Source organism: Gouania willdenowi, unplaced genomic scaffold, assembly GCF_900634775.1.
Source record: "Gouania willdenowi unplaced genomic scaffold, fGouWil2.1 scaffold_3_arrow_ctg1, whole genome shotgun sequence".
Classification (NCBI taxonomy): domain Eukaryota; kingdom Metazoa; phylum Chordata; class Actinopteri; order Blenniiformes; family Gobiesocidae; genus Gouania; species Gouania willdenowi.
In genome coordinates, this window is record NW_021145162.1 from 1639215 (window position 1) to 1663159 (window position 23945).

General features: G+C 43.0%; 1 protein-coding gene across 3 annotated transcripts in view; it reads right to left on the minus strand.

Annotated features, from left to right (window-relative positions):
* The window catches only part of LOC114460101 (atrial natriuretic peptide receptor 1-like), a 53700-nt gene that overhangs the window by 556 nt on the left and 29199 nt on the right, over positions 1-23945 (minus strand). The window contains exons 7-21 of one of the 3 annotated variants that reach the window (XM_028442133.1): positions 23084-23219; positions 22932-23016; positions 22683-22800; positions 22543-22569; positions 22376-22453; positions 22081-22185; positions 21353-21424; positions 20680-20842; positions 13756-13911; positions 13524-13692; positions 12306-12452; positions 10646-10769; positions 4817-4885; positions 4426-4600; positions 3318-3416 (exon numbers count right to left, since the gene is read on the minus strand). In XM_028442133.1, the coding sequence (XP_028297934.1) occupies positions 3318-3416; positions 4426-4600; positions 4817-4885; positions 10646-10769; positions 12306-12452; positions 13524-13692; positions 13756-13911; positions 20680-20842; positions 21353-21424; positions 22081-22185; positions 22376-22453; positions 22543-22569; positions 22683-22800; positions 22932-23016; positions 23084-23219 (1723 nt within the window). Of the gene's footprint in view, positions 1-3317; positions 3417-4425; positions 4601-4816; positions 4886-10645; positions 10770-12305; positions 12453-13523; positions 13693-13755; positions 13912-20679; positions 20843-21352; positions 21425-22080; positions 22186-22375; positions 22454-22542; positions 22618-22682; positions 22801-22931; positions 23017-23083; positions 23220-23945 lie in introns of all 3 variants that reach the window. The other 2 variants (XM_028442132.1, XM_028442134.1) reach the window with 2 other exon arrangements.

Below are 23945 nucleotides of genomic sequence, written 5' to 3' on the forward strand. Positions count from 1 at the left end.
CATGTAACACATGTAAAACACACAGGTACCACATGTAAAACACACAGGTAATACATGTAAAACACACAGGTACCACATGTAAAACACACAGGTAATACATGTAAAACACACAGGTAACACATGTAAAACACACAGGTAATACATGTAACTCACACAGGTAACACATGTAAAATACACATGTGAAACACAGGTAACACATGTAAAATACACATGTAAAACACATGTAAAATACACATGTAAAACACAGGTAATGCATTTAAAAGACACACAGGTAACGCATGTGAAACACAGGTAACGCATGCGAAACACACAGGTACCACATGTAACACACAGGTAACACGTGTAAAAAACACAAGTAACATGTGTTAAATACACATGGAACACAGGTACAGCATGTAAAATACACAAGTAACACGTGTAAAACACACAGGTAACACATGTAAAATACACATGGAACACAGGTACCACATGTAAAACATACAGGTAATTAATGTAACACACATGGAACACACAGGTAACACGTAAAATACACAAGGAGTACACAGGTAACACATGTTCGAAACATGGGTAACGCATGTAAAACACAGGTAACACATGTAAAATACACATGGAACACACATGTGTAACACAAGTAAAACATGGAACACACAGGTAACACGTGTAAAACACACACAGGAACACACATGTAACACACACAGGTAACACATGTAAAATACACATGGAACACATGTAAAACACAGGTAATTCATGTAACACACGCACAACACACAGGTAACGCATGTAAAACACACACAGGAACACACATGTAACACACAGGTAACACATGTAAAATACACATGGAACACACATGTACCACATGTGTAACACACAAGTAAAACATGGAACACACAGGTAACACGTGTAAAACACACACAGGAACACACATGTAACACACACAGGTAACACATGTAAAATACACATGGAACACATGTAAAACACAGGTAATTCATGTAACACACACGCACAACACACAGGTAACGCATGTAAAACACACAGGAACACACATGTAACACACACAGAAAACACGGGTAACACATGTAAAATACACATGGAACACACAGCTACCATATATAAAACACACAGGTAATACCTGTAACACACACAGGTAACACATGTAAAACACACAGGTAATACATGTAACACATGTAAAACACAGAGGTAACAAACAGGTAAAGCATGTGAAACACACAGGTAACACATTTAAAAGACATAGGTAACACATGTAAAATACATATGAAACACACAGGTACCACATCTAAAATACACACAGGTAACGCATGTGAAACACAGATAACACATGCAAAACACACAGGTACCACATGTAACACACATGTACAACACACAGGTACCACATGTAACACACATGTACAACACACAGGTACCACATGTAAAACACACACAGGTAACGCATGTGAAACACAGGTAATACTTGTAACACACATGTAAGACACACAGGTACCACATGTAAAACACATTTTGCATGTAAAACACAGGTAACACATTTAAAATATACATGTAAAACACAGGTAATGCATGTGAAACACACATGGAACACACATGTGTATAACATACACAGAAAACACACAGGTAATACATGTAACACACAGCAGTGACGTGCCGTCAGGGTAGGCAAGGTAGGCAGAGCCTACCCAAGGGTGAATTGATATTTTTATTATTTGTTTTAATTATAATTTATGTATTTTTCCGTTTCCAATAGCCTACAGTACCTATAAGTTTGAAAGTGTCAGCATTTTGTGCTTTTCATAGCCCAAATGACTAAACATCGCTATTTTCTGGATACGGCAGAGACACTGCACAGTCTCACTCTGCTGTAAGGCAGGAGGAGGCCACGCCCTCTCCCAAAAACACATTGCTGCTCTGCCTCTGGCCCCATTGCATGTTTTTATGTGTTTGCACATGCCCAGTCAGTTCCCCAATATGAAAACCATTTCCGTAAAAGGGCAGCTCTCTACGCTGCCTTTGGACGTAACCGTGCTATGCTAAATGCTCTACGTAAGTTCACAGTGCATTAGTGAATTGATACAGCGTGGCTGCTGCTACGTTCTCTAGCTAGTGGGTGGGATTACACCACAAGCAGGACGACAGCACTAGAGACAATAAAGAAACTTATGGATTTTATATTTTGATAAGCGCATTGAGATGGCTTTGTTGTAAATTGCGCTATATAAATAAAGTTGAATTGAATTTAATTGAATTAACACTTCCCAGCAGAAACATATGAAATTGTCATTGGTGTTGACATTGGTGGTCTCCATTTGCGACGCCCTGCCTACCCTAGTGCTCACGGCACGTCATTGACACACAGGTAACATGTAACACATGTAGAACACACATGTAACATACACAGAAAACACACAGGTAATACATGTAACACACACTGGTAATACATGTAACACACACACACACTCTGACAACAAATGTTAAGGAAATTCTTCAACTCTTCCGCTCCCTCACAATGGCCACAGTTACATGTTGTTTAATTTGGAATTAGTTCTTCCATATGAAGTCATTTGGAATTAAAGTGAAATTAGGCAAGTGAAGTGTTTACAGAAAAGAGGAATTATCTAATTTGGAATTAAAAACGGAATAATCCTGCCACCTAAATCAGAATTACTGTAAATTCTGAATTAGGTGGCAGGTTTATTCTGTTAAATTAGCATTAGGAATTAACAAGGACAGGTTAAAGAGGAATTAACTTTTATTCTGCTTTAAAGAGGAATTAAAGCTCCCATGTAAACATGGCCAGTCACAAGGCTGCGCTTAGGTCCTGAAAATAGAACCCTTTGATTTTCTGTCAATCTGTATCAGGTAGTACCAAAAGAATTTGGTCGTTAAATGATCGGTGATCATTTTTTTAAAACTCACTGATCGGTGATCGGCCCAAAAATCCTGATTGTATAAAGCCTAGATAGGACATGTCCCTTCAAAATAAAAGCACTATGGTCAAGTATTTGGTTTACCTTCTCCGCTGGACATAGATACCGCATGCAAAACACACAGGTAACACGTGTAAAAAACACAAGTAACACGTGTAAAACACACAGGTACCGCATGTAAAATACACATGGAACACAGGTACCACATGTAAAACATACAGGTAATTAATGTAACACACATGTACAACACACAGGTAACACATGTTAAATACACATGGAACACACAGGTAACACGTAAAATACAAAAATCCTGATTGTATAAAGCCTAGATAGGACATGTCCCTTCAAAATAAAAGCACTATGGTCAAGTATTTGGTTTACCTTCTCCGCTGGACTCCATGCGTGACGACGTGTTGACGGTATCTCCAAACAAACAGTAGCGAGGCATCTTGAGACCCACGACGCCTGCACACACCGGCCCTACAGCGCACGCGCACACACACACACACACACGCACACACGCACACACACACACACACACACACACACACACACAGCATTAATTGATCCCACAGTGTTAGACACTGAACAGTGATGTTCAGAACCAGGAGGACTTACGTGTTTGTGTTCAATAAACTACATTAAAAACATTTGTTACTAATCAAAAAATAACATTCCTACGCCAACTGTGTGTGTGTGTGTGTGTGTGGTAGTGATCAACCGATTCATCAGCCGGCCGATTTAATCGGCCAATTTCTGCGTGTTTTACGTATCGGACGATGCGCGCTGCTGCGTTCGCCGGTCTACGTGTTGTTATAGTTAACAAGCAGCTGGCTGGAGGTTTGGCGTGTGTGTGTGTGTGTGTGTCACTCAGCGCTGCACTGAGAAGTTTTTAACTTTTAGAATCAGTTACTAATTATTTGAATATTTATTCTTGTTAATGTTGATATAATTTAGAACAGAAACTAGAACAGTTTGATGCTTAATGCACATCTGACATCACATTATTTTCCTCTGTTAATTTATGTTCTGGGTTGTGTTGGAATGGACTATTATTCATGGTTTATTTTTGTGTTTATTACTATAATTATATTATTTATACTCAATAATCCTGTTAATAAAATATATCTATAGTCAGACCAACTTTTGTCAAAGCTGTTTTCAGGACAAGGACGAACAGTTCTTTCATAATATTTCATGAGATGTTTTACTTAATTTATTACTTGTTCTACATCACCTTTGTTAATTTCAATAAATGTTCCTTTTTTTTTTTAAATGAGACTTGTACCATTTGTTATTATCATAGTGTAATTTTTATGACGCAAATAGAGGAGCAGTCTGTGTGTGTGTGTGTGTGTGTGTGTGTGTGTGTGTGTGTGTGTGTGTGTGTGTGTGTGTGTGTGTGTGTGTGTGTGTGTGTGTGTGTGTGTGTGTGTGTGTGTGTGTGTGTGTGTGTGTGTGTGTGTGTGTGTGTGTGTGTGTTGCTAACCACTGTGGATCCCAATGCGTAGCTTCAGCTGTTCTCCAGCTCGATGGCGGATGTGAAAAGTAGTGACTGCATGAAGCAGAGCCAACGCCATTCGGGCAATTTCCCGTCCGTGGAGGTTCCCGTTCCTCACAGGAAGCCCTGACACCACCATGTAGGCATCACCGATGGTCTCCACCTGATCAATAACAGGTGTGTTACTGTCAAATATTATCCTTCTTTTGTTTCTTTAACAAATACCATAATTATGTCCTATTTACCCCCAATATAAACAACATGCAGGTCAACTTTTTCAGAACATCTGATTTCAACTAAATCTAAATCTAACAACACATGCAAGTACGTAAGTGAAAGACGAATCAGATTTATTATATGTGCGTGTGTCTGTGTTTACCTTGTAAACATCAAAGTTGTCAATGATGGCATCGAAGCAGGTGTAAAGATCATTGAGTAGCGTCACAACCTGCACAGATACACACAGTGTGTGTCTTACCTCCATAAGTGTGTGTGTGTGTACCTCCATAGGTATGTGTGTGTTTGTGTGTACCTCCATAGGTGTGCGTGTGTGTGTGTGTGTACCTCCATAGGGGTGTGTGTGTTCGGCTCGATGTCCCAGCACAGATTAATAATAGCAATTATTAATCTGAGTAATAAACGGAACCAACTGATGTTGATGGGCAGGACATGTGGTCTACTGTGGTTAAATAAAGTTCATGCAAGAACCAACAAAGACAAACACGAGATGTGAAATTTGTGTGAACCTGGCTTAGCCTTTTCGGAGGGCTGAAACCAAAGATCCGCACAGTTATAAACCACGGTTTAAACCAAGTTAAACCACGGTTGTCTTCAGCTGAAAACCAAGGCCCAGTCCCAAGGAAAGCGGACTGCTCCAATCCTTGGAGCGGTGAAGACAGAAGACAAGAGCAGTCACTGAAGACTGATTAACTTCTGATTGAAGCTGACAACCCACCCATAAAGCCGTAAGATCATCTGTTTATCTGCAGGCCAATGAAATACAAGTGGAGGCCAAATAGAGGACTGCAGGAGCCCACCGGCAGAAGAAACATAAATTCGATCGACACCAGAAACAATAACAAGATGGCTACAGCAAAGGAGGAGTTAGAGAGGCTAAAGCAGAAGCATTCAGCAGCCTTGACTGCATTCACTAAAAGGGGCAAATGCCTCACCTCCAGGGTTCACGCATTGGAAGAAAGTGAACTGAGATGTGAATGGAGGAACCTTAAGGGTGACCATTACGAAGTCACAGATGCTGGGATCGAGTATGCCACTGCCTTAGGAGAAGTGAGCGGTGAAGAAACTCAAAGAATGGCAGACTACATCAACCAGATAACAGCACAGTGTGACGAAGAGTTTGATAAGGTCCAACAGATTGTTGTAGAAAGCTTCTGGACCAGGTTCGCTGAACATGAGCTGACTACTCTACCACACTGGCTTGTTCAAAGCGAGGCAGCAATACTTTTCTGAAATTATTGCCAAAAATTTCAACAACTCTGGCACATTGTTTTCTATAGCTCTAAAAACTCACAACCCCCCAGATCAGATAGCCCCTGAATTACTGTCAGCTGGAAAATGCAATGAATTTACTGTACATTACAATGAAAAAATACAATCAATAAGGTCAAACATCAGAAAAATAACAAAAAGCTTGAACAGCTTCAACCACTGAGGGATGAGTCAACTACAATGTTAGAGTTTATTACAGTGAACCCAAAAACTATAGAGGAAACTGTTCAGCAGCTGAATCCATCAACGTGTTGCCTTGACACAAAACCCTCAAACTTCTTTAAAACTGTTGTAAAGTCAATTATCACTGATTAGTATCAGATAATTAACTGCTCATTCCAATCAGGCACCGTACCAAAATCCCTGAAAGTAGCTGCTGTGAAACCGCTGTTAAAAAAGAGAACACTGGATGCCTCTATACTGGCTAACTATAGACCAATCAGAACCTTCCATTCATGGCCAAGATCATTGAGAAGGTGGTCTTCAACCAACTGAGTCAATTCTTAACATTCAACAAAATATTTGATAAATTTCAGTCAGGTTTTGGTTCTCATCACAGCACAGAAACTGCTCTTATCAAAGTGATCAATGACATAAGGTTGAACACTGATTCAGGAAAAGTATCTGTTCTCATTCTATTGGATCTAAGTCTACATTTGACACTGTAGATCATACAATTTTGTTGCACAGATTGTAAACATGGGTTGGACTAAATGTTAAAGTAATGGTTTAAGTTCTACTTGGAGGATCAAAGTTATTTTGTAAACATTGTAAACTTTGAATCTGACAGATTACCACTGTCCTGTGGGGTTCCTCAGGGATCTGTTCTTGGACCTCTTCTGTTTAGCCTTTATATGCTTCCTTTAGGACAAATTTTACACAACTGTAAGGTTGATTATCAGAGCTACGCAGATGACACACAACTATATCTATCACTGAACCCAGATGACTATGGTCCCATTGAGGTGTTGTGTGACTGCTTAGAAAAAGTAAACTGATGGATGAGTGAAAACTTCCTTCAACTAAACCATGACAAGATGGAGGTGATTGTCTTTGGTAACAATGAAAAGAGGACTGCTGTCAGCAATTATCTGAGTCTGGATCTTTAGAAGATAAAGACCAAGTCAAAAACCTTGGTGTTCTGATTGACTCAGATCTGACATTCAGCATCAGATCAAATCTATCACAAAAACATCTTCTACCACCTAAAGAACATCTCCAGAGTGAAAGGTTTAATGACTCAGAAAGATCAGGAGAAACTGGTCCATGCTTTTATCTCCAGCAGACTGGACTATTGTAATGGTCTTCATCAAACATCTACAGCTGGTTCAGAACGCTGCAGCTCAGGTCTGATCCAGAACAAAGAGGTCAGAACACATTAGTCCAGTTTTAAAGTCTTTCCACTGGCTCCCAGTCAGCCTCAGAGGAGACTGTAAAGTTCTGCTGCTGGTTATAAATGTGTGAATGGGTTTGGTCCAGAATACATCAGTGAGATGTTAGTCAGGTATGAACCCAGCAGGTCTCTCAGATCTATGGACACAGGTCAGATAGTGGAGCCCAGAGCTCACAGTAACCATGGTGATGCTGCGTTTAGTTGTTATGCTGCAAAGAAGTGGAACAAACTGCAGCAAAGCTAAAGTCAGCATCACATGTGAACATTTTTAAATCAAAGTTAAAGGAACTTTTTATTCTCTACTGCATATGATTGAAATGGAGATTTTTGATCATGTTGTTGATATAATGTGTTTGTTGATGATTTTAATTGATTTTACTGATGATTTTAAATGTTCTTATTGATTTTAAGCTGTTGAATGTTTTATCATGTAAAGCACATTGAGTTGCCTTGTGTATGAAATGCGCTATACAAATAAATTTGCCTTGCCTTACCTTGCCTTACCCTCACTAGAGGGGCTGAGTCAACCATGGGCCAAGTCAAAACAGCCGAACATGAGCTGTTCAAAAGGAATCACGGCTGATGAACAGAAAAATAGAACGAGATGTCTCAATTCTTGAGAAAGGATTGGATAAGTGAATGGACATAATTCCTAAGGCCAAGGCAATCGAGCTTGGAGACCGTGTTAGAGAACTAAAGGGCCGCTGAGCTGAGCTGCAGGATCAGTGGACATGGCAAAACCGGGACAATGAAGAGCAGCTGCAGGAAAATAGGAGCACCTTTTGTTTCTATGATGAAGCACCGAGTAAGCCCCAAGGGCTCCCCAATCTCAACAACAACGCACCTCTAAGTGCAGCAAGCTCATCTCGTGGTGCCCTCAACGCATCGCAGGGCGTTGCCGGCTCATACCCCATGGCTCACGACTCAAGACCCCAGATCAGTCTAAAGCAAGTACACCTGGCCATGTTCACTGGCAACATGAGAGATTACTACTGCTGGAAGGCTGAATGGGAGAATCTGCAGCGATTGGGGAACCCTCATCAATTGAAAGATGTTAAAATATTCCACCTTTTGGACAGCCTGAATGAAAGGGTAAAGAGGAATCTTGTATTGTCCAGCTGTGGTTCTGCTAGCAACGTGTTCAGGCTCCTGGACAACAGGTACGGGAACAAGCCAAAAATAGTGCTGCTGATCTCAAAGGAAATGCAAGAACTTCCCCCGGTTAAGGCAAACCACCAAAAGAAGGTTACTGAACTGATTCAGGCCGTGGAGAGGGCCCTACAAGACTTCCAAGTCCTATGACAGGAAGACGCGGTAAAAAATTATGTGGTGGTGCATTCAATTGAAAGTAAACTTCCAGACTCCATAAAGGAAAAGTGGTTGACATACAAAAATGACCCTGGGAGTGAGTTTTCATCGCAAAACCACTTTGATTGCTTGCTACAGTACCTGAAGAAACCTGAAGAAATGTCGCCTGCTGGGTTTATTTCGTGGATAGCCAAATGATTTTGGGAGCAATCCACAAGAACAGTTATGGCTACCAGACCTGCTTTGCCAACCGTATTGGTGAGATCCAGAAGGCTGGACCAGTGGAGGATTGGAGATGGATTGAAGGCAGCCTCAACATAGCTGACATCATTACGAGGGGAGCAATTCCTGAAGAGCTTGATGAATGGTCAAAGTGGCAACAAGGCCCAGAGTTCCTCAAGTGGCCTGAAGCAGACTAGCCCGTAAAAATGGCCAGCAAAATAATTACGGGTGCCGCCTATGAGGTTAAAAGACTACAGAAAAAAGTGTTTTCGGCTGCAGTCACCACGTTTCAGGCAGGGAACGTCCCCGGCCCCAGTGACATCAAAGTTGCTCCTGACGTCCCATGAGGCAAATCATGAGGGCGTTGCTGCCACACTGCTGCGAACCAGGAAAAAGGCATGGGTGATGCAAGGTCGGAGGACTGTAAAAAGGGTGATCATTGAGTGTATCACCTGCAAGAAGCAAAGGTCCCGATTGCGCCAGCAAGTGATGAGCGCGCTCCCGCAGGAGCGCCCCAGCAGAGCAAACCCATTTGAGTATACCTCACTAGACCTTTTTGGCCCCTTTGAAGTGAGAGACACTGTAAAGAGAAGAACCAAGAAAATGGTCTGGGGAATCGTGTATTGCTGCATGGCTTCGAGGGCCGTCCACGTTGATCTCGTCGACGACCAGTCCTCCGAGAGCTTTCTTCAGGCCTACTCCCGGTTCACGTCCCTGAGGGGGCACCCAAGGAAGATATGGTCAAATCGAGGCACGAACTTCCTGGGAGCCAGGCCCGCCCTGAAGGAGTTACACAGGCAAATAGCCTGCCATCAAAGGTCAGCAGTAGAGGACACAGCCGCAAGAAATGATACAGAGTGGCAGTGGGACTTCCAGCCTGCGGACTCACCATACAGGAACGGGGCTGCAGAGGCAGCTATTAAGCTCATTAAAAGAGTGCTCAACCGCCTTGGTGGAACAACCGGCTGCTACACCTGGGGGGAGTTCCAGGCCCTTCTCTACGCAGTGGCAAATTTGATCAATTAACATCACATCGACACCAGGGCACAGGACAAGAGGACACAGTGGAGTATTTGACCCCAATCTCCTTCATCCTGGGACGCATGGGATGATTCGGGACGTAGACATAAAGATCTGCACCGGCATTCCCGCCCCCCTTCTGTCCAGGCCTTGGCGAAGTTTTGTTGTCAACGCCTGTACGAGATGGACGTCAAGCTCGGACTCCCAGTGAGAGGGTTAAGTTAAGTGTTTGTTGTTGTGGCCTCCCTGAATCTTCGATCGGTCGGCCAAGTGGGAGGTGTTCGGCTCCATGTCCCAACATGGGAGATTAATAATATTAATTATTGATCCGAGTAATAAATGGAACCATCTAATGTTGATGGGCAGGACATAACCAAAGGGCAGTGATGTTGCTTCTGTGATGTCACTGTGTCCAAAGCATCGGTATCGAAGAACCGACTCCAAACACTTGAGAGGCAGTCTGAAGGCGGAGGGGCATCTCGGCACTAAGAAGCGGGAGGAGCTCCAGAAGCTTAACTGTCTGAACCCAGATAAACGAAGAAAGCCAATGCGGGACCAAAAAATAGCCAGGAGCACATGATCAATTGGTTTATAACCTGTGGTCTACTGTGGTCAAAAAAAGTTCATGTAAGAACCAACAAAGACAAACATGAGTTGTGAAATTTGTGTGAACCTGGCTTAGCCTTTTCAGAGGGCTGAAACCAAAGATCCGAACAGTGTGTGTGTACCTCCATAGGTGTGTGCGTGTGTGTGTACCTCCATAGGTGTGCTCTCAGCAGAGATTGATGTGAATCCAACGATGTCGCTGAAATAAATTGTTACTGAGTCGAAAGCTTCAGCCTGAACCGTCTGACCTCGTTTTAACTGCTCTGCTACAGAACTGACACACACACACACACACACACACACACACACACACACACACACACACACACACACACACACACACACACAGACAGATAGAGACACACAAAGAGACACACAATTGGTTTTAGTACAAGAGTATTATCGCCACTGATTAGCCTATTAACTCACGTGGCGGGGTTTCCTAATCCCTGTGCGCTGACTCACAGACACACAGTCAAAGCCAATCAGAGAGACATACAATGGGCGGAGCCAATACTCAAAACCGTAAAAACCACAGTTTACAAGTCAGTATTGAATCGTGGATGCTGTAACGAACAGTTTAATGTTATTGAGAATTGAGCTACTTTTTACCAACGGCAGCTCTTCACGATCAACTGTGTTGTGCTAATGCTAGGTTAATGCTATTGGTAGGCTAATGCTAGATTAGTGCTAATGTTAATGCTAGTTTATTGCTAATGCTAGTTTAATGCTAATGCTAGTTTAATGCTAATGTTAGGCCAATGCCATTTCAAGGTTAATGCTAATGTTAGGCTAATACAATTTCTAGGTTAGTGCTAATGCTAGGTTAATACTACTGCTAGGCTAATGCTAGGTTAGTGTTAATGCTGGGTTAATGCTAACGCAAGATTAGTGCTAATGCTAGGTTAATACTATTGTTAGGCTAATCCTAGGTTAGTGTTAATGCTAGGTGAATACTAATGCTAGGTTAATGCTAATGCTAGGCTATTGCTAATGTTAGGCTAATGCTAAAATTTAGCTAATGCTGATAATAGTCATATGCTAATTGAAGGCTAAAGTTAATGCTAGGTCAATGTTAAGCTCATGCTAATTTTAATGTTAATGCTAATGCTAGATAATGCTAAGTTATTGCAGTGCGACGCGGGTGTCTGTGCCCAATCCTTTCATGGGCCTGATCTTTTCAGATCCTTGCAACGCATTCGCGTAGACTACGTCACTTCCTTCGCTCGCTATCTTTACGACAGAGCTGCTGGGACGCGATATTTCAATGTAAACTGACCATACGTTTGTTAAATATTTTAAGAGTAAACATATAAATATGTGACAGTTTTGTGGTGTTTTAATTTCTTAATTTAAACAAAAAATATGACATTTGTTAAATACATTAACAATGCATATGTAAATATGTGACTGTTTTGTGGTGTTTTTAATAGTTAATTCAGAAAAAAAAGACAAAAAGGAAAAACCACCACAAGACGATATACACCAAAACAGATCAAGACACAATACACAACATTGACAGTCAAAAACCAAAAAAATTAAAAATAAACAAAATACTGTATAGTTCTTGTATAGTTACTGTATAGCTACTATAGAGTATAGTTGCTGTATAGCTACTATAGAGTGTAGTTACTGTAGAGTATAGCTACTATAAAGTGTAGTTACTGTATAGCTACTATAGAGTATAGTTACTGTAGAGTATAGCTACTATAAAGTGTAGTTACTGTGGAGTATAGTTACTATAGAGTATAGTTACTGTATAGTTACTATAGAGTATAGTTACTGTATAGCTACTATAGAGTATAGTTACTGTGGTAGTATCTGGTAGAGCAGGTTCTCAGCTTTGCGTTTCTCTTCATGATAAGCTTGTGTTCGTTCCTCCACCAGTTCCTCCAGATTGTTAGCGTATTGTTCCATACGAGACAGAAGGTTGTCCAGGATGTTAGTCCTCCACTCCCTGAACACGCACACACACACACAGAGCTGTAACTGTAGGTTGCTAGCAGGGGGCTTACTGTGTGTATGTGTGTGTGAGTTCTTGGAACACACTCTCACTCCCAACTCATCACATATCAATTTTCAGGATGGTACCTTTGGTGTCACTATGTGACGCTAAGGGTAGGCCTGTAGAAACAATTTTTTATGACATTTCTAGTGAGAAATGTAGGTTAGGTTAGGTTTAGGGTTAGAAGTCTTATTCTGAAAAGTTGCGGTGAAAAAAAGCTTACAGATGTTGATTTGTGACAAGTTGGGAGTGAGACTAGGTTGGTTCTTACATGTTCTGTTTGTGTAGTTGTACTCTGATGTTGGCTTTTGCGTTAAGGCTACCTTATCTGATTACTGCTGGAGACCAGGACTCAAGGCTAACGGAATTGTGTTTAGCCTGACCGAAAAACAAATTGCTTATCATCATTTGCTCCCCTCACAAGCCAGATGTTAAAGGCTGGTTCATCTATTCTCCAGGATGTTTGTGCAGAAAGATGCTCAGTCTCCCACCCTCCCTACCGCCACCTGGAACTTTGTTTTAGAATCAAATCTACCCAAGGTCGTCTCAGGTCATCTGCGATGGGCTGGACTGAACAAAATGAAGCAAACGGATCTTGTTTCAATGCCTTCTTTGGCCCTCCGTCCCCTTTCCTTCCCCGGCTGCAGCAGGGACAAGTGAGGCGACTACAAGGGCTGCACGCGTGTACCACCCCATCCCTCTACCCTCGCCCCCTGCCCACGTCCTATGTTCTCGAGTTTGTTGTGACTGTGTTTTGTTTTGGGTGTACACTGAGGATGCTTTTCATAGTTCGCCAAAAGGAACTCAATTTAGGTCCTTTTAGGTTTCATCCCTCTCCCCTCGTTTCCTCGGGTTTTCCCACTTTTCATCTAAACACGATGGCGCCGCAGATGGCTGCCTCGATGTGTTGGTGTGTGTGTTCTTCACTCCAACTGCCAAGTTAAATTCCTTGTGCTGTTTTTAAGCTGTACTTAGCAAATAAAATCCTTTCTTGTGTGTGTGTGTGAGTGTGTGTGTTCTTACTTGTTCTGTTTGTGTAGTTGTACTCTGATGTGTGTAAAGTCGGGCCTCTCTGTCGGTTCTTCAGCCCAACAGCGCTGCATCAGCTGACCTAGCTCTGGGCTGTGATTGGTCGTGTCAAGGCTGGGACGCAAACAGGGCCACTCCCCCAAAACCAGCTTATCCACGACCTCTGAGATCAAAGGGTCAAAGGTCACACACACAGAGATAGTTCCACACACACACACACACACACCTTTGGGGCTGAGTGGTTCTCCTTCCAGGTAGAACGTTCCTCTTCTCAGCGCCACCTCCTGGACGATGATGGAGAAGCTGTAAACGTCTCCTTTTTGCGTCCCCTGAGGGGGTGGAGCCTCCAGACGCAGCAGCTCTGGAGCTGACCACAGCTTCTCTGAGAGGACGGAGCCACAGGTGAGTCACCTCTGAGAGACAATTAGTGATGATCACCTAAATGTTATGCTATTAGTGAGGATACAGGGGGCATTCTCACTATTGTTATCTGTTTTTTCTTCCGTCTGTGCTAACTCCTCCTACACCGTTTGTCCGATTTTGGCAAATAATATATCGAATAATTTAGAACGTTCCCGAAATGTATGCTGTTGCTTTTATAATTTGTAACTTTTAAACTTTCACTTCTTACATTTTTTTTCTTTCCGATTCATTTCTTTTTTTTTTAATTGTATCTTTTATTTGGAATGGACAAAAATCTCAAAATGACATCATTTGCATAAACAAGTAACCATCCAGTTTTGTGATTTCTAGTCCAAAAAGCAAGCAACACCATCCAACTGAGGGAGTGAGTGTGAATATAACGCTCAGTCCTAGAACAAGGGTCAGATTTCTCCTGTTCTGTGGTGGACCCACAGGAATTATATTAGAGTAGCTTCAATGGAGAAAAATAAAAAAACATAAATGATCATCCCTGTAAAACCCCTGCCAAAAAGCTACCTAGAATAAACGGCCCGGATGGGGCACGCTAGCTCAAGAGAATTTTGATACAGCACAATGAATGAAAGAATATTATGTACTATACATAAGAAGAAAAAAAACGAAGAAAGGGGTGGGGGCGCTGCTGCTGTCTCAAAATTAAACAGTCACAACATAATTGAGTGAGTTACAATATTTTCAAACCAGTGGTATCAAGCAAAGTCTGCCCTCGTGGGGGCTATAAATGAATTAAAGTTATTCCAGATCTGGCAACATGTATCCTTTAGGGTTCTTATTTGATAGGTCAATTTTTCTAACCTAAATATTTCTAAAATGATTCCAATCCAATCATCTTGGTTAGGTTGGTAGGGCTTCTTCTTGTAATTGATTTCTTATTTGCCACCAAGAGTATCTGCAGCAGTTTTATCTCTCTCCTGCTTTTCAAAAATGGAACATGACCAAGATATAGTGCATCAAAACTTAAGGGTATTTGAGTTTTAAAGTCTTTGCTTAATGAAGACTGGATTCCCCTCCAGAAGGCTTTTAACTTGGGACATTCCCAGAAAATATGATGGTGGTTAGCAGTTGTCGAGCCACATTGTCTCCAGCATGGCATCTTTACACTATTGTATTTCTCTTGATATGGTGTTTTAAAATATCTTACAATGTTCTTCCAGCAGTGCTTCCTCCACACCATGGAGCTAGATGTTGTCCACTGGAATGACCAAATATTGTCCCAGGTGTCCTCAGAAATCTCAATCCCCGATTCCCTTTCCCATTTGTCAATTTCAATGTCAACTTTATTTATATAGCACATTTAAAAACAGCTACAACTGCCCAAAGTGCTGTACAAAAAACATTATAAAGTACAATGTAAAAACAGTCACAAAATATATACAACATAAAACAATAATAATAAAATACATGGGATCTGCTCAGCTGGTGTTGAAGGCCAAAGCAAAAAGATGGGTTTTCAACAATGACTTAAAAACATGAATGGACTGGGCCATTTTGACATTCAGCAGAAGGCTGTTCCAGAGACTTGGAGCCGCTACGGTAAAAGCCCGGTCTCCTCTGGTTTTGCGTTTAGATTTTGGCACCACCAGAGTCCTTTTATTGGAGGATCTCAGTGTTTGACCTGGATCACGGATCAACAAAAGCTCCGAAAGGTAGGATGGAGCCAACCCATTCAGACATTTAAAAACCATCAACAGTATCTTGAACTGAATCCTAAAACTGACTGGAAGCCAGTGCAGAGGCCAACACAGGAGTTATGTGCTCACGTTTCCTCGTTCCTGTGAGCAGACGCGTCGCTGCATTTTGAACCAACTGCAGACGTTACAATAATCTAAGCGACATGTAATAGAAGCATGAATGACACGCTCCAGGTCGGCATGAGGCAAATAGGGTTTGATTTTGCTGAGCAAACGCAGCTGAAAAAAGCTATTTTTGCCGACTGAACTTATTTGTCTGTCAAAATTAAATGAACTGTCCAAAACAACCCCAAGATTCCTAGCAGACTCGTGGAAATAGATACTCAAAGGGCCCAGAGCAGTGGCATCACATGAGTTCCCAAATACAACAACTTCAGCTTTGGAGTCATTAAGCTTTAAGCAATTTTGAGCCATCCAGTCCTTCACTTCCTGTAAACAATCAAACAAAACTTGAGCATTGTCTGTGCCTGGCTTCAAATGCAGATAAATTTGCAGGCCGTCTGCAAAACAATGAAAGTCAATTTTATATTTTCTGAAAATTGACCCAATGGGCAACATATACATTGAAAACAATAAGGGGCCCAAAATGGAGCCCTGCGGCACGCCACAGCTGAGTGGGGCAACTCGAGAAACGTAAGGACCAAGGTGGACGGCAAAAGATCGATTTTCAAGGTACGATCTAAACCAACTTAAGGCAGTACTTTTAATGCCAACATGATTTTTGAGGCGTGAAAGCAATATTTCATGGTTGACAGTGACAAATGCTGCCGTTAAAGTTAGTAATTCCTTAAACGGGGAAGTCCCAACCCTCTCTTTTTCTTGGCCAGCTGAAGAGTGGCATATTTGATCTTTGGCTTACAGCCCTGCCATATAAATCTAGAGATCCATTTGTCCCATTCCCTGAATTGATTTTCACTCACTTCTATGGGTAGGTTCCTAAAAAGGTAAAGTAGGCGTGACAGCACATTCATCCTGAATTTCTATCACTAAGGCTCAGAAAGGGGACCAGGTTCCATCTGTGTAAATTTTATTTTATTTTGGAGGATATTGGCTCATAGTTTGCCTGAAAGAGCATTGAGAAGTCCTTTGTCAGGTCAATCTCTATGTATTTAATATTCTCATTTTCCCAGTTTAACTTGAATTCCTTACATAACGTGGCAGGGGTGTGTGGTTGAGGGTCATCCCCTGAGTTTTTGAAATGTTAACTTTGTAGCCAGACAGCTTACCGAAATTGCTCAAGGTAGACATTAATTCACTAAATGATCTCTCTGGTTCCCCCAGGCTGACCAGCACATCATCAGCGAACATCGCGAACACTGTCAACTCCTGATAGTGAAATACCCTTAATATTCTGATTTTGTCTTATTGATTGACCTTGTGTTTCTATTAATAAATTAAAGAAGAGGGGCAAGATTGCACAGCCTTGTCTGCACCCACGCTTCAGAAGAAAGGCACCAGATAGATCGCCATTGACCTTAATGCAGGCGGAGTATTTATCATTTATTGTTTGAATTATCCAAATAAACTCATTATTAAAACCAAATTTCCTAAGCACCTTGTACAGGAATGCCCATCGGACAGAATCAAAAGCTTTCTCAGTATCCAGACTCACTATTATGGCTTGAGTTTCGTCCTTTTGTATTTGCACTAGGATGTGTAGTATTCTTCTAATGTTATCGGTTGTTTGTCTATGATGAATAAAGCCAATTTGATCTAAGTTAATGAGGACTGGTCAAAGCTTCTCCAATCTGCGGGCAAAAATAGAGGAACATAATTTATAGTATAAGTTAAGGACACTAATTGCTCGATAATTCCCACATACTTGTCTATCTTTTCCTTCTTTGGGGATAACTGAGATGGTTGCCCCCCTCTAAGAGGGTGGGATTTTCCCTCCTGGAAGATGTGGTTAAATGTCTTCAGTAACAGTGGAGCTAGTTCTGTCCTTAGGCTGTGATACCATTGAAAGTTGTAGCCATCTGGCATAGCTGCTTTTCCTGATTTTAGTCTGGTGATCAGACTTTCTCTGCTGATATTGTTTTTTTAATTCAATTCTCATTTTCAGAGTCTGTTAACGTAGGTATCTTTCTATCCCGTGTTTCGCACCAGCCCGATAGGCGTAGCCACAAGAAAATACTCAAGGGAAAAAAAGCGACTCATCTTCGATTTATCCACACCACGTTCCGGCCCCTTTGCCAGTATTAACGGTCTTATACCCTCAGAGCCCTTCTCCCTTCTATACTCATCAGTGGATAATGTCATAAAATTGATAAAAATGTTCGGGCGGTGTTTGTGGCTCTCCAAAGCGGACATCACCGACGCATTTAAAATTGTGCCCATTCATCCTACTCAGTGGCTTCTCTTCGGCATCAGGTGGGAGGCAATTATTATTTCATTATGCGCCTGACTTTCGGCTGTAGGAGTAGTATATGCATTTTTAATCAGGTGTCCGAGGCACTCTGCTGGATGCTTTTGAACAAGATCCGGATCCCCTCCGTCCTTCACCTGATCAACCATTTTTCATAATAGATCCTCTCCACAACAGATCAAGGTTTTCACTTGACAAACTAAAAAAACCTTAGGGCCCGACACCTACCGAGAATTTCTCGACATTAATCTCGATACCGTCAATATGAAAGCGTCACTTTCAGAGAAACTACAGCGGATCCACAATCATATTGCACCGAAAAACCATTACCAAAAGACATCTGCTCTCCCTCCTAGGGCATCTCAATTATGCCATGCGTGTCACACCTCAGGGTTGCTCCATCATCTCGCGTTTATTGGACTTGGATTTTTCTGTACCTAATCTTCATGATCCAATATCCCTAGATGAAGGGTGCCGCTCCGACCCAAGGTTCTGGTCACATTTATTAGATAATTGGAATGGCACCACATTCTTCTATGACGACATCATCGCAGCTCCATCTGCAGGTTTTGGGGGGTTCTTTCAAGGGCAGTGGTTCGCTGACATCTGGCCTCACTTGTTTTCCAGATTAAAACCATCATCCACACTGTTTGAAATATACCCCATCGCAGTCGTGTGCCAAGTGTGGGGACATCACTGGAAATGCAAACGCATTTCTGTCTCATGTTACAATCAAGCCGTGGTCAGCATCATCAACAGAGGGTGCTCCTCGGCATCAGATATCATGCCTTTCATGAGGAGCATTATCTGGTCCTCTGTTGAACACAGTTTTATTATTAACCTCCACATTACTTTCTCCGATTTGACTTTTCAAGCCAGTCATTACATAATTTCACTCAAGTCAACTAAGTGTGGAGGTGCCTGCTCCGTAATCGTAGCTCCACATCACCTCTTTTTCTTACCCCCGGTAAATGACTCTTATCAATATCTTGGTTTTCTCTTCACCTTAAACAAGTGCTCCTCAAGTTGCAAACTGCCCCCGCAGCAATATTCAGGGCATTCATTCAGAATAGGGCGACCGTGGCTCAGGTGGTAGTGGGTCGTCTTCTGATCGAGAGGTTGGGGGTTCGATCCCAGTACCTGACTATGTGTCGAAGTGTCCTTGGGCAAGACACTGAACCCTAAGTTGCTCCCAGTGGTCGACTAGCGCCTTGCATGGCAGTCCTGTCCCACTGGTGTGTGAATGTGAGAGTGAATGGGTGAATGAGCTGATATGTAAAGCGCTTTGAGACTGTTACAGTGGTGATAAAGCTCTATATAAATCAAGTCCATTTACCATTTAGTCCAATAGGTGCTGCCACAACTGCAGCCAACCAAGGCCTTTTTTCATCCTTGCTGCAACAACTTAGGCGATGGTCTTCTTCTGCTTTCAAATCCTACATACGCTCAGACATCAACTCGATCCTGGTGAACCAAAGATCCTTAAAACCCTAACGACCAGTAAGAAAACATACAACTGGTGGTGGTGAACTTAATGGGTCTATTAAAGTCAAGTTTTAACTTCTCACACATCTCAAGAGCAAATTAGCAGCCAGGCAGGCCATGCGTCAGGTCAGCCAGACCCCGGACACGCCGGGCCATATGGCAATAGATCAGTCCTCAGCTAGTCATGCCGGGCCACATACTGTACCGGCGGTCGCTGAACCAAACATGCCAGGCCACATGTTTACAGAGCAGATTAGCAGGCTACGTGTCAGGTAAGGAGACCCCGGCATGCCGGGCCAGATGGCCAGTGGTCAGCTTCATTAGTCATGCCGGGCCACATATTGGTGGTTGCTAAGCAAACATGCCGGGCCTCATGTCTACATTTAGCAGCCAGGCAGGCCATGTGTCAGGTATTCAGACCCTGGACAAGACGGGCCAGATGGGTATAGGTCAGCCTTCAGTCGTCATGCCGGGCCACTTGTCGGTGGTCGCTGAACCAAACATTAGATTAGCCGTCAAGCAGGCCATGTGTCAGGTCATCAGACCCTGGACACGCCGGGCCAGATGGCTATAGATCAGTCTTCAGTAGTAGTGCCTGGCCTCATGTAGGCAGTCCCTGAACCAACATGCCGGGCCTCATTATGGGGTCAATTTAGGTTTTTTTTGGCACTTTGGGGGTGGGGATTGCATAGACGGCACCTCCTTCCTGATTGGTCACTTGAAAAACGGTCAGAGCCAATCAGAGGTACAGTAGGGCAGGTCATCACAGTGTAAAGTCCGTGGCTGTTTCCTGAGACAAAAAAATTAAAATATTCTCAGATTTCATTTGATTTATGCTGCAACCAATGTATGGAGCTAGTTTTTTTTTCTCTAAAAGTCTTTGAAGAAGGTGATGTCTCAGCTGTTGAGAGAACATCACATAGTTAATGAAGTGTGAAGATCAATGTCTCTCTACCAAATGATTGCGCACTGACAGCATCTGCATCCTCACTTGCATTTTCTTCAGGAAATGCAAATATTGTAGTTTATTATGTTATTTATATTTATGGTTTTAAATTAAATTATTATTGTGAATGATCGTCTGACCAATAGGAAACCATGTCTTGCTTCTTGATGAGATCGTCAATAAAAGCTTTGAGACCTGGTCAGACAGGAAGTGCACACTTACGGGCGTAGAATGCGTAGGCGTCATTTCCTGTGTGTCTGTCTGTCCTGAAGCTGGACAAACCGAAGTCTGTGATTTTCAGCACGAACCGTTTGTCAACCACACAGTTAGAAGACTTTAGCTTCCCATGAGATGAGATCACACTGTGGTGGAGGAACAGCATGCCCTGGAGGGACAGACAGGTACAGACAGGACAACTGACACAGGTAGAGACAGGATAACTCACACAGGGACAGGTACAGACAGGACATCTGACACAAGAACAGACAGAGGATATCACACTGTGGCGGAGGAACAGCATGCCCTGGGAGGTAAGACAGGACAACTGACACATATACAGACAGGACAACTGATACAGACAGCACAACTGACACAAGGACAACATGACAACTGATACAGACAGGACAACTGACACAGGGACAGAAAGGACAACTGACACAAGGACAACATGACAACTGATACAGACAGGACAACTGACAGAGGGACAGACATAGATAGGACAACTCACACAGATACACGAAAGACAGACAAGACAACTCACACAGATACAGACAAGACAACTGACACATGGACAGACAGGACAACTGACAGATACATGAACAGGGGAAGACAGGACAACTGACGCAGATACAGACTGAGGGGCAGACAGACAGACAGATAGCGATGAGGTCGTTACCTTAACAATGTCGTTAATCAGAGAATATTTGAACATCCAATCTAAAGTGATGCTGTCGTTTTCCAGGATGTCCTACAGACACAGACAAGTAGGACAGGCAGTTACAGACCTACAGACAGCTAAAGACAGTTACAGACCTACAGATAGTTACAGACTTACAGGCAGTTACAGGCCTACAGACAGTTACAGACCACAGACAGATATAGGCCTACAGACAGTTACAGACCTACAGGCAGTTACAGACCACAGAAAGTTACAGACCTACAGTGAGTTATAGACCTACAGACAGTTACAGATAGTTACAGACCTACAGTTACAGACCTACAGATAGCTATAGATAGTTACAGACCTACAGGCAGTTACAGACCTACAGACAGTTACAGACCACAGACAGATATAGGCCTACAGTGAGTTATAGACCTACAGACAGTTACAGATAGTTACAGACCTACAGTTACAGACCTACAGTTACAGACCTACAGATAGCTATAGATAGTTACAGACCTACAGGCAGTTACAGACCTACAGACAGCTACAGATAGTTACAAACCTACAGGCAGTTACAGACATACAGTTACAGACCTACAGGCAGCTAAAGACAGTTACAGATCTACAGGCAGTTACAGACCTACAGGCTGTTACAGACCTACACACAGCTAAAGACAGTTACAGATCTATAGACAGTTACAGACCCACAGGCAGTTACAGACCTACAGACAGCTACAGACCTGCAAGCTCCCTCTGGGGCAGTACTCAGTGATGATGCAGATATTTGGAGCATCGATGCAGGCTCCAATAAATCTAGTCAGATGTTCGTTCTGAACGTCTCGCATCTGAAAACAAAGAAAACTGTGAAAGTTCCTCCAGTGGATCACAGCTGGTCCCAGTATCACAGCTGGTCCCAGTATCACAGCTGGTCCCAGTATCACAGCTGGTCCCAGTATCACAGCTGGTCCCAGTATCACAGCTGGTCCCAGTGGATCACAGCTGGTCCCAGTATCACAGCCGATTCTGCTCACTCACATGTTTTAGCTCAAACAGAACTTTCCTGCTCAGCTCGATTCGTTTCCTGTTGCTGTATTTGATGGCAACGATGTTTCCCTGAAACACACACAAATACACACACACACATGGTCAGAGTCTGAGTCAAAGGTCAGAGGTCAGAGGTCAAAGGTCAGGGTGAGGCTGACCTTGTAATATCCCGTCTTTGCAAAAACCTGCAGGTTTCCATCAGCAGAGATCAGAGAACCGAAGTTAGAGCCTCTCTGTGTGCACAGGGACAGGTTAGTGTGTGTGTGTGTGTGTGTGTGTGTGTGTGTGTGTGTGTTACCAGAGACAGTGTGATCCTGCTGTTGCTCCTCATGTGTTTCTCTGTGTTGTTCATGTGAATGTCGTCCCAACTGATCCGCCATAACTGAGCAACAAGCTCCTTCTCCAGCCTCATCCTCCTGCAGCACAGACACTACAGACACTAGAGGTACTACTGACACTACTGACACTATAAATAATACAAATACAACTGACACTACAGATACTACAGACAGTTACGAAGCTGTGATGATGATGATGAAGATCTCACCTGTAGACGAACACTGTCACAGTGAGAGTCATGATGAAGATGAAGATGATGAGGATGGAGCTCATCTGCTGAATGCTGATGGTTTCTGTAGAAACAGAAAGGGGAGGAGTCAGTGGTGTCATGTGATGTAACTGAGATGATGTCATACTGACGCTGGAGACAGGCCGGGTTGTCGTTCTTGAATCCACAAGGAGGAACGTCAGGAGGAGAAGCTCCACCCACCCAGAACACCGACGCCCCTCTGACAGCAGAGAGATGGTGCTCTTTGCTGCTGTACGACAACACCATCTACACAACAACACAACTGTTACACAACACAACTGTTACACAACACCATCTACACAACATAACTGTTACAACACCGTCTACACAACTGTTACACAACACCATCTACACAACAACACAACTGTTACAACACCATCTACACAACAACACAACTGTTACACAACACCATCTACACCACAACACAACTGTTACAACACCATCTACACAACAACACAACTGTTATAACACCATCTACACAACAACACAACTGTTTCACAACACCATCTACAGAGCAACACAACTCCTTCCATCCTCTTCTGCTTATCCATTGATGGGTTGCGGGGGCAGCATCCCTAGCAGGGAGGCCCAGACTTGCCTTTCCCTGGCTACTTCTTCCAGCTCTTCTGGGGGGATTCTGAGGCGTTCCCAGGCCACCGGAGAGACATAGTCCCTCCAGCGTGTCCTGGGTCTTCCTTGAGGTCTCCTTCCGGAGGGACGTGCCCTAGACGGAACATCTTAATGAGGTGCCCAAGTCACCTCATCTGGCTCTTCTCAATGCGAAGGAGCAGCAGCTCTTCTCTGAGCCCCTCCTGTATGACTGAGCTTCTTACGCTATCGCTAAGGGAGAGCCCAGCCACCCTGCGGAGGAAACTCATTTCGGCGCTTGTACCCGTGATCTTGTTCTTTCAGTCATGACCCAAAGCTAATGACTAGAGGTGATGTAGGAACGTAGATCGGCCAGTAAATTGA